This window comes from Ornithorhynchus anatinus, chromosome 10 (genome assembly GCF_004115215.2).
Source record: "Ornithorhynchus anatinus isolate Pmale09 chromosome 10, mOrnAna1.pri.v4, whole genome shotgun sequence".
NCBI lineage: Eukaryota > Metazoa > Chordata > Mammalia > Monotremata > Ornithorhynchidae > Ornithorhynchus > Ornithorhynchus anatinus.
Window position 1 is genome coordinate 54,791,475 of NC_041737.1, and position 19,224 is coordinate 54,810,698.

Genomic DNA, 19,224 nt, shown 5'->3' on the forward strand with positions numbered 1-19,224 from the left:
CACAGGGGAATCAGGTTGTCCCACGTGGGGCTCACAGTCTTCATTCCCATTTTACAGATGAGGTAACTGAGGCTCAGAGAAGTGAAGTGACTTGCCCGCAGTCACACAGCTGACAAGTGGCAGAGCTGGGATTTGAACCCATGACCTCTGACTCATTCATTCAATAGTATTTATTGAGCGCTTACTATGTGCAGAGCACTGTACTAAGCGCTTGGAATGAACAAGTTGGCAACAGATAGAGACAGTCCCTACCGTTTGACGGGTTTACAGTCTAATCCCAAATCCGTGCTCTTTCCACTGAGCCACGCTGCTTCTTGTATGTGCAGAGCACTGTTCTAAGCGCTGGGGTAGATACAGGGTAATCAGTTTGTCCCACGTGAGGCTCACAATCTTCAACGTCACTTTACAGGTGAGGTCACTGAGGCCCAGAGAAGTGAAGTGACTTGCCCACAGTCACGCAGCTGCCGAGAGGCAGAGGCGGGATTCGAACCCATGACCTCTGCCTCCCAAGCCCGGGCTCTTTCCACCGAGCCACATTGCTCTTCTCGCTGAAAGGGCGAACTGTCTTAGATGCATTTATTCAATAGTATTTACTGAGTGCTTACTATGTGCAGAGCACTGGACTAAGTGCTTGGAATGGATAATTTGGCAGCAGATAGAGACCATCCCCGCCCAATGATGGGTTCACAGTCTAATCGGGGGAGACAGCAGAGCAAAACAGAACAAAACAAAAACAAGAAAACATTATCAAGATAGAGAAGCAGCGTGGCTCAGTGGAAAAAGCACGGGTTTAGGAGTCAGAGGTCATGGGTCCCGGCTCTGCCACTTGTCAGCTGTGTGACTGTGAGCAAGTAACTTAACTTCTCTGTGCCTCAGTTACTTCATCTGTAAAATGGGGATTAAAACTGTGAGCCCAACAAGGGTCAATCTGATGACCTTATATCCCCCCAGCGCTTAGAACAGTGCTCTGCACATAGTAAGGTTTTAACAAATGCCATCCTTATTATTATTGTTATTCTATTGAGGGGGAGGGAGTTTGAAGCTAGGGAGAGGGCTTGGGAAAAGGGTCTCTGGTGAGATAGAAAAGAACTGGGCATAGTGAGTAGTCTGGCGCTAGAGGAGTGGAGTGTGCAGTCTGGCCTGTAATTAGGAGACCAGTGAGTCATTTACCACCTTGTTGGTAAAATGAGGGTTAAGACTATGAGCTCCACATAGGACTCCGACTGTGTCCGACCTGATTAGTTTGCATCTATCCCAGCACTTATTAAAGAGCCAGCACAGAGTAAGTGCTTAACAAGCACTATTAAAAAAATGCAGGGAGTTTGAATGGTTTAGGGTGGGAGGAAGCAGTTGCAGAGACTCCAGCTGCCCAGATTTCTCTGACTCTGCTCCAGGCCCTGGATCTCATTCCCTGGCCTGTTGGACTTGCTGACCTTGGGCAAATCAGGGAAGAACCCGGTGGGGCGGAGAGGAAGAGAAGGCCCCGTGGAAACTCACAGGGCAAAGTTCCCCGAGGTGAGGAAATGCTAAGAGGAGCAGAATTTCCTCCCTGGCAAGTGTCATTTCCTCCTGGGCTCCCTGTGGGGCAGCAGAAATCAAGAATAATCCGGGGGCCCCTCCCATTGCTACTTTGTGATGTTCTGGAGTGGAGGGGGTGTTCAAACTGTCACAACAAATATTAGGGAACCGGGGTGTGGGACTCAGGGTTAGCTCTGCTTTCTGGGCCTTAATGGAACTTTCACTCCCAGTAATAATAATCATAATAAAACTGTGGCCTTTGTTAAATTCCTACTCTATGCCAAGAACTGTATATACAATGTAATTAGGTCAGATACAGTCCCTGCCCCATAGAGGCAGGGGGATACAGTCTAAGGGGGAGGGAAAAGAGATGTTTACTCTCCATTTTATGGTTGAGGGAAATGAGGCATGGAGAAGTTACTTGCCCTAGGTCACAGAGAGCAGGGATTAGAGCTCAGGTTAATCCTAGTGTGGTCTGGTGGAAAGTTGAGTTAGCAGAAACTAGAGGAGCAGCATGACCATAGTGGAAAGACCACAGATTTTGGATTCAGAGAACCTCAGCTCTAATACCATCTCAGCCACTTGCTTGCCGGGTGACCTTAGCCAAGTCACTTATTATTTAAAATAATAGTATTAATTATAATAATAAGCATTTAGCAAATACCATTTGTTATTAACCATAATAATTAACAATAAATGGTATTTGTTAAATGCTTATTATGTGTCAAGCACAGTTTTAAGAGGTGGGGTAGATATAGGATAATCAGGTCTGACACAGTTCCTGTCCCACACAGGGCTCACAGTCTAAGTGGGAAAGAGAACAGATGCTGAATCCCCATTTTACAGATGAAGTAACTGAGGCCCAGCGAACTTAAATGACTTGCCGAAGGTCATACAGCAGGCAACTGTTATTTTCTGACTCCCAGGCCTGTGCTCTTTCTACTAAGGAGATGCTACTACTCTAACAACTTTCCAATGCCTCAGTTTCCTCATCTGTAAAATGAGGCTTCAATACCTGTTCTTTCTCCTACTTAGACTGGGAGACCCATGTGGGACAGGGACTATGTTCGGCCTTATTACCTTGTGTCTACCCTCTGCTTAACCAGCGCTTAAGGAATGGCATGATTATTATTATTAGGTCTCCTGTCTTCAGTTCTGTGGTCTTTTCATTAGATGCAGGCTCCTCTCATCCCAGCATGGGGGGAGAGATAGGGTCCCATGGGATATCTTCTTGGTTACAGTCCCACTGGGATTCAACATCAACATTATTATAACACTTATTAAATGGTTACTATATGCTAAGATCTAAGTTAGAAACAATAATTAGAAAGGATATAGCCCTTGTCCCACACAGAACTCACAGTCTAAGAGAAGGGGAGAATAGGTATTTCATCCTCATTATATAAATGAAGAAACTGAAGTCCAGAGAAGTTGTGTTTTGCTCATGGTCACACAGCAGGCACCATGGTGGAACTGAGACTAGAACCCAGGTTTCCTGCCTCCCAGTTCTCTGCTCTTTCCCCTATACCACACTGCTTGCCCAGATCCCAACCATTCTCTCTGCGGGAGATGGAGCCAGAATCCAGGAGAGCTGGACCTAGGGCTTCCTAGCATTTCTAGATTTTGATGTTCTCATATAGTAATTAATTATGGTATTTGTTAAGCACCTACTATGTGCCAGGCACTCTAGTAAGCACTAGGTCTAACACAGTCCCTGTCCCTGTCACCCTCTCAATCCCCATATTACAGATGAGGTAACTGAGGCTCAGAGAAGCGAAGTAACTTGCCCAAGGTCTCCCAACAGACAAGTGGTAGAGCCGGGATTGGAACTCAGGACCTTCTGACTCTCAGGCCCAGGCTCTATCCATTAGGCCACGCTGCTTCTCATATGTGAAACAGCCCCTGTCCTGACCTAGCAGATGGAAAGTCCGTGGTGGTAGGCAGGCTGGCCTCAGGAGTGTGATGCCTCTAATGCAGACATGTGAAAACCAACTTCTGTCAACATGGTAAAGCTAAAATCTGACACATGAAGATCCTCCCTTCCCAGCCCCTCTCCCAGGTTGATGGTCCATAAGTCACGTTTTCCCTCACCCAGGGCAGGTAGTTAATAGTGACAATTATAAGAGTGGTATTTGTTAAGTGCTTACTATGCACCAAGCTCTGTACTAAGCACTGGGGGAAATACAAGAAAATCAGGTCCCACATGGGGCTCGCAGTTTCAGGAAGAGGGAGAACAGATCCCCATTTTGCAGGTGAGGAGACTGAGGCTCAGAGAAATAAAGTGACTTGTGCAAGGTCACATGGCAGACAGGTGGCAGAGCGGGGATTAGAACGCAGGCATCCTCTGACTCCTAGCCCCGTTCTCTTTCCACTAGGTCACACCCAGCGGAGGAAGGGCAGGGAGCTGATTCCCTGTATTCCTGGAGGTTACTAGCTCTGGAATGTCTCCCAGGGATGCTCCAGGAGAGTGACTGGTGTATGCCAATAAATGCCCTGAGTGTCAGGCCGGCTGGCAGTCACATCCTGTTTGTGTGCCTTCCTCCTAGATGCAAAACCGGGGTGACAGCCAGGCCAGAGTTTGGAAATGTGATCCCGCTTCTAGGCAAGGCAGGGCACGGTGAGGCAATGATGCCATCTGCAGGACAACCAGAAATGAGCCGGGAAGCGGATACTGATCCAAGGGGAATAATAATAATAAACTGTGGCATTTGTTAAGCGCTTACTATGTGTCTGGAACTGTTCTAAGCGCTGGGGAAGATACAAGCAAATCAGATTGGACCCAATCCAGTGTCCCACATGGGGCTCACAGTCTTGATCCTCATTTTACAGATGAAGGAACTGAAGGCCAGAGAAGTCAAAGGACTTACCCAAGGTCACACAGCAGACACATAATAATAATGTTGGTATTAGGTAAGCACTTACTATGTGCAGAGCGCTCTTCTAAGCACTGGAGTAGATACAGGGTAATCAGGTTGTCCCACATGAGGTTTACAATCTTAATCCCATTTTACAGATGCGGGCACTAAGGCACAGAGAAGTTAAATGACTTGCCCAAAGTCACGCAGCTGAGAAGTGGCAGAGCCGGGATTCAAACCCATGACCCCTGACTGCCAAGCCCGTGGTCTTTCCACTCAGTCATGCTAATGGCAGAGCTGGAACGGGAACCCAGGACCTTTTGATTCCCAGGCCCGGGCTCTATCCACTTGGCAACACTACTCCTCAGCTGGCTGTGGACTTCAGAGTCAATCAATCGGTGGGATTTATTGAGGACTTACAACGCACAGAGTAGAGTACAACAGAGGAGACAAGTTCCCTGCCCACAACCAGCTTACAGTCTAGAGTGTAGCCAAAGCCCACCAGCTGTCATAGTATCTTGAAAAGACCCTCCTGCAGCAGGGGGTGAGGCACAGAGAGCCTTACTGGGGGGCACCTCCTCTGATGGTCACTTCCCCGCTCTGTGCCTCAGTTTCCCTACCTCCATACAACAGGTGGTGAGGTTAATACTCGTTTCCCTCTCCCTTTTTCTCAAGGATATTGTGAAATCCTACATGTCTATGTGTGAGAAGAAAGACACTGTTTAAACTCAAGGGGTCATTAATCGGAATTAATTATTATGATTATGACTCACTTCGAGTCAGTCTGGCTGGGATTCCTTCTGTTTACTGCTGTGACATCTCTGAAATCAGAGCCCAGTTACCCTTCCTGGGAAGAAGGTAGAGGGAGGGGAGGGAAGGAAGAGGGAGGGAGTCAGGAGGCCAAGGTAATATCTGAGCTGGGTTGGCAGGGCAGAGATGTCCTTCAGTCAATAGTCAATCATATTTATTGAGTACTTACTGTAAGCAGAGCACTGTACTTGAGAGAGTACAATAAAGCAATAAACAGCTTGGAGAAGCAGCGTGGCTCAGTGGAAAGAGCACGGGCTTTGGAGTCAGGGCTCATGAGTTCGAATCCCGGCTCTGCCACTTGTCGGCTGTGTGACTGTGGGCAAGTCACTTAACTTCTCCGTGCCTCAGTTCCCTCATCTGTAAAATGGGGATGAAGACTGTGAGCCCCACGTGGGACAACCTGATTCCCCTATGTCAACCCCAGCGCTTAGTGCTCGGCACATAGTAAGCGCTTAACAAATACCAACATTATTATTATTATTAAACAGACACATTCCCTGCCCATAAGAAACTTAGAATCTAGAGGGGATAATTGTATTTATTAAGCACTTATTATGTGCCAGACACTGTACCAAGTGCTGGGGCGGATACAAATAAATTAAGTTGGACACAGTCTCTGTCCCATGTGGGGCTCACAGTCTCAATCCATTTTACAGATGAAATAACTGAAGCACAGAGAAGTGAAGTGACTTGCCCCAGGCCACACGGCAGATAAGTGACAGAGCCAGGATTAGAACCCATGACCTTCTGACTCCCAGGCCCCTGCTCTACCCACGAGAGTGTGAGCTGAGAAACCTAAGCACTTTTTTTTCTAATGGTATTTATTAAGCACTCTGTGCCAGGGACGGTACTAAGCTCTGGGGAAGATACAAGATAATCAGGTTGAACACAGTCCCTGTCCCACATGAGGCTCATAGTCTTAATCCCCACTTTACAGATTAAATAACTGAGGAACGGAGAAGTCAAGGGACTTGCCCAAGGTCATGCAGTAGATGAGTGGCGGAGCTGGGATTAGAACCCAGGTCCTCTGACTCCTAGGCCTGTGCTCTTTCCTTTAGGCCACGCTAGTCGCTAAGCACTTGGGAACTTGTCTTTCTTGCCATGGAATATGTTCATTTGTTTGAAAGTTAGTCTGCCCTCCATCCTCACACCCTGCAGAGCAAAATAGTAAACTATTTAAGGACAGGAATTGTATCTACTAACTCTATTGGACTTTCCTAACCGTACAGTGCTCTGCACACTGTAGATGCTCTGTAGATACTATTGATTGATTGAATGAATGAATTAACTTATGTCTTACGAGAGAGGCCATTGCCCGCTTTGCATGACCTTGGGCAAGTCGCTCAACTTCTCTGTGTCTCCGTTTCCTCATCTGTAAAATGGGGATTCAATACCCTTTTCCCTTTCCTTTAGTTTGTGAGCCCCTTGTCAGGCAGAGACTGTAACTGACTTGATTATCTTGTATCTACCTCAGGGTTTAGTTCAGTGTTTGGCACATAGTAAGTGCTTAGGAAAGTCACTATGATTACAGTAATAACAATTATTATTATTATTATTATTATTATACCCTCTACTGCCATGGTCCATGCCTGGTGGAAAGTAAGCAGCGGCACCTTTTCTCCAGAAGCTGGTTTCAGTGGTCTTCCCAGGTCATTCTGGGACACTCAATCAATCACTCATGGCATTTATTTAGCACTTACTGTGTGCAGAGCTCTGTACTAAGTGTTTGAGAGAACCACAAAGTTGGTAGGTCCAGTTCCCTGCCCACAAGAAGCTAACAGTCTAGAAAGTGGCAAAGTTAGAGATCCCTTAGAGCCCAGGCACTTGGCCAGAAAAGCAGCATGGCCTAGTGGAAAGAGTATGGGCCTAGGAGTCGGAGGACCTGGGTTCTAATCCTCGCTCTGCCCCTTGTCTGCAGCGTGACCTTGGGCAAGTCATTTCAGTGATCTCATCTGTAAAATGGAGATTAAGACTGAGCCCCATGTGGGACATGAACTGTATCCAACCTCATTATGTTGTATCTACCTCAGCGCTTAGCACAGTGCCTGATACATTATAGGCACTTAACAAATACCATTAAGAAGAAGAAAGAGGATTACTGAAGAAAATTTAAAACAACTGAGTGTCTGCCTCCATCTGCTCACCTCTTCAGAGAGTCACCTGCCCAAGCATCTTTTCTGTAAAGTCTTGGAGGGCAGTGAGTCATTCTCTGCCAGACATCCTTGGCTCTGATGTGGATTTTTCAATGGAGTATCAGGAGCCAAGCGGATGGGGGGATAATTATTCATCGAGACTTATTTTTAGTCTTGAATCTGTTCTCCCTAGCCACACCCCCACGCCACCACCTCACCCAGCCTGGCATCCTTCACCAAAGAGGGTGACTTGCAATTCCCAGCTGTCTTTCTGATGTAAAACTGAGAAATTGCATGGTCTAGTGGGTAGAGCACAGGCCTGGGGGTCAGAAGGACCTGGGTTCTAAACCCAGCTCTGCCACTTTTCTGCTGTGCTACCTTGGGCAAGTCACTCAACATCTCCATGCCTCAGTTACCTAATCTGTAAAATGGGAATTGAGACTGTAGGCCCCATGTGGCTTACAGAGAAGGAGCATGGCATAGTGGACAGAGCAAGTTCCTGGAAGTCAGAAGGTCATGGGTTCTAATTCTGGATCTGCCATTTGTCTGCTGGGTGTCCTTGGGCAAGCCACTTCATTTCTCTGTGCTTCAGTTACCTCGTCTGTAAAATGGGAATTGAGTCTGTAAGCCCCATGTGGGACAGATTACTGTGTTCAACCTGATAAACTTGTATCTACCCCAGCGCTTAGTATAGGGTCTGGCACATAGTAGGCACTTAACAAATACCACAATTATTATTATTATTATTATGTGGGACATGGACTGTGTCCAACCTGATTCACTTGTTATCTTCTATCTACCCCTGCGCTTAGTACAGTGGCTGGCACATAGTAAGCACTTAATGACCGCCATTAAAAAAAAACCCTCCCAGTTCTAGTAGCAGGTGGGGAGAGAGGAAGAATTGGACAGAATCAGTCTTCCAATAAATGGTATTTATTGAGCACTTCTTGTGCAATGCACTGTACTGAGCACATAGAAGAGCACAGTACAACACAGTTGGTAGACATGTTCCCTACCCATAATGGGTTTACAGCTATAGGTACTGTACTAATTCATGGACTAAAGGTAATAGGTTATTAGGTTTCATTTTTAATTGTATTTGTTAAGCACTTATTATGTACCGGGCTCTGTACTAAGCACTGGGATAGATATAAGCTAATCAGGTTGGACACAGTCCATATTCCAAATGGGGCTCCCAAGTTTAATCCCCATTTTACAAATGACATAACTGAGGCACTTAAGCTCACACACCAGTTTGGTGAGTCATTAGGGGAAAAATTGGGAATGATATGGAGTCTCTAATGATGAGGAAAGGATTTTAAGGACAGGAATCATTATACTGTTCTCCAAGGATGTTCTGGTAACAGTCAGAGGCCAGAATACTGGTCAGGTTGGATCACTCTTCTGACCCAATATGGCAAAGGAGGTGGTACAGCCTTTGAAGCAGCATGGTGTAGTGGATAGAGCCCGGTCCTGGGAATCAGGTCATGGGTTCTAATCCCAGCTCTTCTACCTGTCTGCTGTGTGACCTTGGGCAAGTAATTTCACTTCTCTATGCCTTAATTACCTTATCTGGAAAATGGGGATTGAGACTGTGAGCTCCACGTAGGCAGGGACCGAGTCCAACCCGAGTCCAGCGCTTAGTACAGTGTCTGGCACATAGTGTGTGCTTCATGAATACCATTTAGTGGAAAGCACATGGGTCTGGGAGGCCAAAGGGCCTGGGTTCTAGTCCCAGCTCTGCCACTGGACTGCTGTGATGTCAGTCAATTAATACAATTTTTTATTTTTTAATGGTAATTGTTAAGCGCTTTCTACGCCCCAGGCATTGTCTAACCCTTGGGGGAGATAAAAGGTAATCAGGTTGGACATAATCCGTATCCCACATGGGGCTCACAGTTTTCATCCCTATTGTACAGATGAGATAACTGAGGCACAGAGAAGTTAGGTGACTTGTACGAGGTCACACAGCAAACAAATGGCAAAGCTGGGATTAGAACCCAGCTCCTTCTGACTCCCAAGCACATGCTGTAATTTATTTATTTATATTAATGTCTGTCTCCACCCCTCTAGACTATAAACATGTTGTGGGCTTGTCTGTTTACTGTTGTAATGTACTAAGGAACTAGTAGCCAAGAAATATCTCTAAGATTAATGTTAGGAAGACTTGCTATGAAGAGCCTGGAAAAAGTCATGAAATGTTTTGATGTAACAATTGCCACAAAAATATAAATTGTCAACTCTATGGTGTTTCCATTGACAATGTATGGATCCGAAAGCTGGAAAATAGGATAGAAAAAATATTGATTCTTTTGAAATGTGGTTGTTGGAGAAGGCTTTCTCGAATACCATGGACTGCCCGAAAAACAAACAAATGGATTTTAGGGCAAATTGAACCAAAGTGGTCTTTGGAAGGCCAAATGACTCGATTTCAATTAACATATTTTGGACACATAATCAGGAGGACTGATTCTCTGGAGAAGAAACTAATGCTAGGCAAAGTCCAGGGAAAGTGTGGAAGAGGCAGACCTGCAGCTAGATGGATAGAGACCATAACAACCATAACGGAGGAACCGTTAGAAGATTGCGGATTATGGCAGAGGACAGGAAGTTCTGGAGAAAGTATATCCATGGAGTCGCTAGGAATCGGAAACGACTCGACGTCAATAATAATAACTCTCCCAAGCGTTTAGTATAGTGCTCTGCACAAAGTAAGTGCTCAGTAAATACGATTGAATGAATGAATAGGCCATGCTGCTTCTCGATTGATTGATTGATGTCAGGCAAGTCACCTCTGATTTGACCCTCCTCTCCTACTCCCCGCCATCCTTTTCCTCTCCCCTGCAGCTGCTCCAGGATTTACCCTAGGCTGAGAATGTAGAACTTTGGCCCTCATGACCCATGGGGTTCCTCTGCCCTAGGTCCATCAGAGGCTTTTGCAATTGAAGAGACCTGAAAATTCAACACAATGCACTAAATGCGTCTCATTAACAACTGAAAGGCTTAGTCAGTCTTGCTGTGGAGGAGATCCAGAGCTATCTGAACAGTCTAATGAATCAATCAGTTGAATTTATGGAGTGTTTACTATGTACCTTTGTACATAGGGAAGCAGCGTGGCCTAGTGGAGACAGCCGAGTCCTGGGAGTCAGAAGGCCATGGGTTCTAATCATGGCTCTGATATTTGTCTGCTGTGTGACTTTGGGCAAGTTGCTTCATGTCTCTGTCCCTCAGTTCCCTCATCTGTAAAATGGGGAATGAGACTGTGAGGCCATGTAGAACAGGGACTGTGTCCAAACCGATTTGCTTGTATCTACCCCAGTGCTTAGTACAGTGCCTGGCACATAGCAAGCACTTAATATCATAATTATTATTATTGTGCTAAGCGCTTAGGAAAGTACAATATAAGAGTTGGTAGATGCCTGCCCAAAATGACAAGTTTACAGACTAGAGGGTGAAATTTCTAAGTGAGAAATTAAAGGGACCGGGAGATCTGAAGACCCTATCATCTCCTGAATAATAATAATAATAATAATAATAATAATAATAATAATAATGTTGGTATTTGTTAAGCACTTACTATGTGCAGAGCACCGTTCTAAGCACTGGGGTAGATAAAGGGTAATCAGGTTGTCCCACATGAGGCTCACAGTTAATCCCCATTTTACAGATGAGGTAACTGAGGCACAGAGAAGTTAAGTGACTTGCCCAAAGTCACACAGCCAACAAGTGGCAGAGCCGGGATTCGAACTCATGACCTCTGACTCCAAAGCCCAAGCTCTTTCCGCTTGAGCCACGCTGCTTCTCTGAATAATAATAATTATGGCTATTTATGCGCTATGTGCCAGGCACTTTATTAAGCGCTGGGGTAGATACAAGCAAATCGAGTTGGACATAGTCCCTCTCATTCATTCATTCAATCGTATTTATTGAGTGCTTACTGTGTGCAGAGCACTGTACTAAGTGCTTGGAAAGTGCAATTCAGCAACAGAGACAATCCCTAACGGGGCTCAGTCTAGAAGGAGAGACAGACAACGAAACACATGGGGCTCACACGAGAAGAGGTAACTGAGACAGAGGAAGTGAAGTGACTTGCCCAGGGTTACACAGCAGACTAGTTGCAGGGCTAGGATTAGAACCCATAACCTTCTGACTCCCAGGCCCATGCTCTATCCACTGTCACACTCTGGGAAAAAGAGGATCTGGGTTCTAATCCCAGCTCTGTCAAATCCTTGCTGTGTGATCTTGGGGAAGTCACTTAACTTCTCTGTACCTTACTTTCCTCAACTGTAAAATGGGGATTCAATACTTGTTCTCCCTCTTACTTGTGTGTGACAGGAGCTGTGTCTGAACTGATTAACTTGGATCTACCCCAGTGCTTAGAAAAGTGCTTGACAATTTAAGTGCTTAATACTTCCATAAGTAATAAGGTCCACAGTTCTCTGTGCAGTACACCAAGTGGACACTCAAAAAATACCAGTAAGCTTCCTTCTCCTCCTACCAATGGAAGAAAACAGGAAGAGCTGAAAGTCAGACAGTTGTGTGGCATTTAGAGATACTTATTGGGAACTGAACATTAAGACCAGTAATGATGATGATAAAAGGACACGGCTGGGAAGTGTTATAGTTTGGGGCCTTGCTTGACCCTCTAGTCTATGAGGGAATTCTCCAGTTACTATGTCATCTCCAGAATTACATCACTGGGGACCACTGCACATGCAGTTTCCTGTAATATATCTGTAACATTTCTATTAATGTCTGTCTCCCATTCTAGACTGTAAGCTCCTTGTGGGTAGGGAATGTGCCTATTATTCTATTGTACTCTCCCAAGCATAGTACAGTGCTCTGCACACAGTAAATACCCAATAAATAATTGAATGTTTGAATGAATTTCCATCTTTCAACCAGCAACTCCTGGGTTTCTTCAGAGCCTGGAGGGCAGAGCTTATCTACAGACCTTACAGGAATTGGGATGGGTTAAACCTACCTCTGCCCTACCATCCTCAGCTGGAAGCCCTGTTAATGGGGTGGGGGGGAGGGTCCTAAATTGCAGTTAGTGAGGTGGAAGTGGGGAGGGTGGGGGATGAGAGAGAAAAAACCTCAACTTTTGCCCCTTCCAGTTTCATCTCCAGAAAGGCCCTTCTTTTCTGCACTTTTCAACTACATAACCATGGGTCCATTTTGTGGAGCTGGTGTTTCCCACGTGAGATAAGGTATAATTTGTAGACTCCTTCTGACCAGAAATTGCAACTACCAACTTCTTAGTAAAAATGTTGGTATTTATTAAGCGCTTACTATGTGCAGAGCACTGTTCTAAGCGCTGGGGGAGATACAGGGTAATCAGGTTGTCCCACATGAGGCTCAGTTAATCCCCATTTTACAGATGAGGTAACAGGCACAGAGAAGTGAAGTGACTTGCCCACAGTCACACAGCTGACAAGTGGCAGAGCCGGGACCCATGACCTCTGACTCCGAAGCCCAGGCTCTTTCCACTGAGCTGCGCTGAGTCCTCTGCATACATTAAGTGCTCAATAAATACTCATTGGTGGTGGATAAAAGCCCATCTGATTACTCAGCAAAGGTGGGAAAGAATCCATCTTGTTTACCATCACAGCTAATCAGCTTCCTACTGATCAGCAAAGTTTCAGGGCTGGTTGGAGGGTGGGGAGAAGGTGAATAAGACAATGTATGGTGCAGGTCTCTGCTGGCCAGCAAATCAGAACTGACCTTGACCACCTGCATTAAGTTAATTGTGGGTAGATAAAAATGTCCATTTTTTTCACTCTCTGGCTTACTCAAGGAAATACCTTACCTTAGAAATGTATGCCCCTGCCAGGCAGGCCCAGTCTAGGTGACCACAAGAGGGCTACTATGCTTGAAAGGATAAATGTGTCCAAACCCTCACCCCAACATCAAGGCACTACAGGGATACCACACACAGTTGAGTCATTTTTTTTTTTTTAAAGCCTTTAATTTCAGACATAATGGAAAAAATCTTGGAGCCACATGGAAAACTTAGACATGATCAGAATGAAGACAACTTAAATCAGACAGCTTTTACCACCAAGCCACGTCGGTGTTACCGCTTGTTTATGAAGCTAAGTGGACGAGCACACATTAGTAGACACCACATGCGACAGAGCAAAGGGGTAAACTAGTACTCTTCTCCTTCCTCTTCACCCTCTCCTTCCACAGAATCCACCCCGACCTCCTCGTAATCCTTCTCTAGGGCCGCCATGTCCTCCCGCGCCTCCGAGAACTCTCCTTCCTCCATTCCCTCCCCCACGTACCAGTGGACAAAGGCACGCTTGGCGTACATCAGGTCAAACTTGTGGTCCAGGCGAGCCCAGGCCTCGGCAATGGCGGTCGTGTTGCTCAGCATGCACACGGCCCGCTGGACCTTGGCCAGGTCGCCCCCGGGGACCACAGTTGGGGGCTGGTAGTTGATGCCCACCTTGAAGCCAGTCGGGCACCAGTCCACAAACTGGATGCTCCGCTTGGTCTTGATGGTGGCAATGGCAGCATTGACATCTTTGGGCACCACATCGCCACGGTACAACAGGCAACAGGCCATGTATTTACCGTGGCGAGGGTCACACTTGACCATCTGGTTGGCTGGCTCAAAGCACGCGTTGGTGATCTCGGCTACAGAAAGCTGCTCATGGTAAGCCTTCTCAGCAGAGATGACCGGGGCGTAGGTGGCTAGGGGGAAGTGGATGCGGGGATAGGGCACCAGGTTGGTCTGGAATTCGGTCAGATCCACATTCAGGGCCCCGTCAAACCGGAGGGAGGCGGTGATGGAGGACACGATCTGGCTGATGAGGCGGTTCAGGTTGGTGTAGGTGGGGCGCTCGATGTCCAGGTTGCGGCGGCAGATGTCGTAGATGGCTTCGTTGTCCACCATGAAGGCGCAGTCGGAGTGCTCCAGGGTGGTGTGGGTGGTCAGGATGGAGTTGTAGGGCTCCACCACGGCCGTGGACACCTGAGGGGCCGGGTAGATGGAGAACTCCAGCTTGGACTTCTTGCCGTAATCGACGGAGAGGCGCTCCATCAGCAGAGAGGTGAAACCAGAGCCGGTGCCACCTCCAAAGCTGTGGAAGACCAAGAAGCCCTGGAGGCCCGTGCACTGGTCCGCCTGTTGGTAGGGGAAGACAGAGAGAGAGAGACAGTGAAAAAGTTAGTGCTCTATAAGAACAGAGTACGTGAAAGCTAATCTCACTGTAGGAAGACTTAAATATTTTTTCCTCCAGGTATACAGTTCTCCTTTAATAGGTGACACTTGGCTATCATTACTATTCTAAGACTTTGCCTTAACAAAAAGCTCATTAAGTTTTGTGAAATTATAGTTCTAAATTAATTTTCTTTCCCATCAGATTAGTTCTAGCTGACTTTAGAGACTTGAGGGAGTAGTCTCATTCACCTAGTATTTCTTGCTTGCCTTCTCTTACTGGCTTCAGAGAAAGTAAATATCAATATCTGCTGAAAACAACCTATTTCAAATCTGAACCAATCATCTTTGGGAGATAATATATACCAGCTTCCGGATCCTGTCCAGGACCAGGTCGATGATCTCCTTGCCAATGGTGTAGTGCCCACGGGCATAGTTGTTGGCGGCATCTTCCTTGCCGGTGATGAGCTGCTCAGGGTGGAAGAGCTGGCGGTACGTCCCAGTGCGCACTTCGTCTGTGAAGAGAGATACCGAGACGCGGTCAGGGTGGTGGGGAGGAGAGATGCCTACGCCCAGCTTCAAGGGCAGGACGGGGAAACTGACTCACCGATGACGGTCGGTTCCAGATCGACAAACACGGCCCTGGGGACGTGCTTGCCCGCGCCCGTCTCGCTGAAGAAGGTGTTGAAGGAGTCGTCCCCTCCCCCGATGGTCTTGTCACTGGGCATCTGGCCATCAGGCTGGATACCATGTTCCAGGCAGTACAGCTCCCAGCAGGCATTGCCGATCTGGACTCCGGCCTGGCCGACGTGGATGGAGATGCACTCACGCTGCAGAGGGGAGGAGGAGAAAAAAAAAAAAAAAGAGGATGGTATTTTCAGTAGGATTTGTGTTCCTCAGGGAAGCGGAGCAGGGTCCTGGACCTCTGTAATTAATCCATTAATCTCCCACTACCTGGGTACTGCTACTAGGTACTCTAGACTGTGAGTGCGGTATGGGCAGGAATGTGTCTTGTTATACTGTACTCTCCCGATGCTTAGTACAGTGCTTTGCACAATAAGCGCTCAATAAATATGACTGAATGAATGGATGGGTGACTCCAAAATCTGGTTCATTTGAGCAACAGGGGTGGCACAAGGACTGGACGATATTTAAGCCTGTCCTCTGGAGATAGGAAGGAAAGAGACAGCTTCTGCCCCAGGGTTGCTCGCGTCTCTCCAGGGTGGTCACATCCTCCAATCGGCCGGACCCTTCCCAGGGTTCCCTGGACGAGAACCAGAGGGAAAAGCCGCATCACGCGCCGCTTCCTCCTCTGCAGAGCTCAAATGGGGAGGGGCCAGACTGTTCTGGGGCCTTGTCTGGAGGACCTGGCTTCCTGCCGCCCGCAGCCCAGCGAGGCATGTGGTGCGACAACCCAGGAAGGGCGCCCGCCCCTTCGTTCGATGAATGAGCCACTCAGGCTAAGGCGGGAGGCCGGCCATCGCTCCCCGCTGACCCACGCGTTGTCCACGTCTGCAGAGGCGCCTCTAACCCCCTCCTCACCCCGCTGCACATCTGTCCGGTGGGGGGGCTCGGCTGGGGATTATCTCAGACCCAGATCTGGAGCGAGATCGGATTTCTTTTCTCCAACCCTCCCCGCCACCTGCTCCCCTCCGCCCCAACTCCCCCTGCATTCCTGGCGCTGCAGGGAGGCCGGACTGGGGAGGGGCAGGTGGCCCTTGCCAGGGCCTATTGTCCTTGGGAGGGGGAACGGCGGGAACCGCAGAGCTGGCAGGCTCCCAGCCCATGTGGTGCTTGGGGGTCGTCTTAATCCCCCCAGCAGCGGGTTTGGAGGGGCACACCCGCTCCCCACCGGCCTTGAATTAGCCCCCCACTTTATTCATTCATCCAATAGTATGTAATAAGCGCTATGTGCAGAGCACTGGACTAAGCGCTTGGAAGTGTCCAATTCGGCCACAGAGACCATCCCTGCCCAACGAGGGGCTCACAGTCTAAACGGGGGAGACGGCCAGACGGAACAAACCAAAAAGGCAACATCATCAAGATAAATAGAATCAAGGGGATGTAGACCTCATTAACAAAATAGAGGAATAAATGTAGAGAGAAATGAACATAGTGCTGAGGAAAGGGGAACGAGCCCAGGGTGTTTAAAATAGGGACCGACGAGGAAGCGACTCGTCGGCCTGCAATTTAGTAAGCGCTTCCTGGGTGCAGGGCACTGTACTAAGCGCTTAGGAAAGGAGACTACATTCCTTCGCAGCCCCTCCCGTGGGGGAGGAGGAGGGGGCGTCCGCAATGGCGGGAAGCTAAAGGCCCGTTCTCCATTGGGGAGGGAAGGCGGTGCCCGCGCTTTCTGAGGAGAAAGGCGCGCACGCGCCGCTTCGCGCCCTTTCCCGCCCCCGCCTTATCTCGCGCCGGGGGGGGGGGGGCCAAGGCGCGAGGCAGGACCCCCCCCCCCCCGTTGTCGTCCCTCCCGTGCGCGCGCGGGAAAAGCGGCGGTTTTTAACGGTCGGGGAGGCGAGGGGCGACGCCGCCCGTCCTGCGGGCAAGGTCGCGGCCCGACCCCTCGTCAGGGGGGCAGGAAGGAGGGTCGCCCACTCGCTTCCCTTGTCGAGCAGCGGGAGAGGAAGTGGAGAAAGCGAGCCCCGTCGCCATGCCGCTCCCCCGACCTCCTCCCCCCTACTCACACTTGGCCGAACGCTGGCCCGCCTCGACCTCCCCCAGTTTCCCTCGGGGCGCTTTCCCTTCCCCCCCAGGGCCTCACCTAACTTCTCCCCTGCCCCACTTTTCCCGCTCCCCTCCACTTTCCTTTCTCCCACGCTCCCCTCCCAGCTCAAGCTTCCCTTTTTTCTGGATTCCCCCAGTTTTTCCTCCCTGCAGCCCCCTCTTTCTACCTTCTCTGAACACCCGATTTTTCACCTTTTCCCGCCCCCCACTGAGTCTGCCCAAACCCTCCTCCCACGCCTTTTCCTCTCCTCCCCTGGGCCTTCTCCACCAACTCCTTCCACCCCCAAGGTCCCCCTGCAAACGCCCCCTCCCCTGCACTCCCTACCTTTCATGGGCACAGTGCTCTGCACACCGCAAGCGCTCACTAAATAGGAGTGAATGAAATTCCCTCTCAGCGCGACCACCCCCGCCAGCCAAACCCAGCTCACCATGGTGATGGAGGAAAAGACGGCGAAAGGAGGAAGAGGAGGAGAAGCGGATTCCGGTTACCGTCCCCGACAAGCTAAGAGTCGAGGTAAGTAACACACTGGGATGGGGGAGGCGCTCGAATCGGTTTATGTAGCCGCTCCCGGGGAAGGAGGGAGGAGAGGTGGTAGGCGGGTCCGCCCCTTCCGTCCCGCACACACGCACACACCCCTGCGGGGTTGGGGCCGAAGCAGCTGCAGAGGCGGCCTTGTCCCCGCCCAGCCTTTGCACACCCGCGGTGGAGCAGCTAAGAGGCTGAGTCAGAGGCCTCGGCCTGGCCCCACACTGCCCCATTTCCCTCCCCAGGACCCCTAACCTTTGGAACGGCTGAAGTCTGCCCACATTTCTCCAAAAAAAGAATAAAATGCAACCTCCTCTTGTGCCTCAAAGTGAAGCCAGGTCGACCCACCCTCCGACCCGAGCCGGAACAAGGCAAAGCAGACGCCCCCCCCAAATCACCCACTCTGATGCGATCCTAAGGTTTCGAGCAGCCGACCGTAAAGCACAGTTCGCAGGACTAGCACTGAAAAGGAACAGTGAAGGCTGAGGCTTTTTCATCCCTTAACGATCCAGAGATAATGAGGTGTGTGTATGGGAGGGGAGGATATTCATTCATTCAATCGTACTTATTGAGCGTTTACTGTGTGCAGAACATTCAATAGTATTTATTGAGCGCTTACTATGTGCACAGCACTGTACTAAGGGCTTGGAATGTACAATTCGGCAACTAAGCACTTGGGAAGTACAATTCAGCAACAAATACAGACAACCCCTGCCCACAAGGGGCTCAGTCTAGAAGGAGGGAGACAGGCATCAAAACAAGTAAACAGGCAACAGATATCAGGAGATGTCTAAGTAGATCAATGGTGAGATGCAATCTTGGTTAGCTCCAGGTGATCATGTAAATGTTCATGAGATGGAGACACCCTGACTAAATATATGTATGTGTGTATCTATAGATGCACAAAATGTCTATGCAATTGTGTTTGGCCTCTCTGAAATCTCAGGGTCTCCTGGCTGATGGAGAGGCAGGGAGTTAGAGCTATTACACACTCTGGGCCTGGCCTGAGGGATCAAGCCACAGGAAGCTGGTGGATTTTTTATTTGAACCTGTGCAATTCATTCATTCATCCATTCAATCGTATTTATTGAGTGCTTACTGTGTGCGGAGCACTGTACTAAGTGCTTGGAAAGTACAATTCAGCAATAGACACAATCCCTTCCCACACCGGGTTTACAGCCTAGAAGGGGGAATCAGACATCAAAACAAGTAAACCGGTATTCGCCCCCCCACCGCCCAACACGTACCCACATTACTGGACCACCAGCAAATAGATGCTATGAGGTTATTTACATGTTAAGCTTGTTGGGCAGTGCTTTGCACCCAGTGGCTGTTCATTCATTCATTCAGTAAATAACACTCCCACCTTTCCGTGGAAAGCCCAGCTACAAATCTGAGCAGTTCATTTGAACAATCACACCGGTTTGAGTCGACGTTATTTTGGCAGAACTTCCCTTACCCTATCTCCCCGCTTTCAGGAAGTTGAATCAG

General features: G+C 48.7%; 1 protein-coding gene across 1 annotated transcript; it reads right to left on the reverse strand.

Moving 5' to 3' along the window:
* Positions 1-13,261: 13,261 nt before the first annotated feature.
* On the reverse strand, positions 13,262-17,754 carry TUBA1B (tubulin alpha 1b). Its single transcript, XM_001509215.6, has 4 exons — positions 17,636-17,754; positions 15,088-15,310; positions 14,847-14,995; positions 13,262-14,447 (listed from the first exon to the last, which is right to left on the reverse strand). The coding sequence occupies exons 1-4, from the start codon at positions 17,636-17,638 to the stop codon at positions 13,467-13,469; spliced, it is 1,356 nt and encodes a 451-aa protein (XP_001509265.1). The 5' UTR covers positions 17,639-17,754; the 3' UTR covers positions 13,262-13,466.
* Between the last annotated feature and the right edge of the window lie 1,470 nt (positions 17,755-19,224).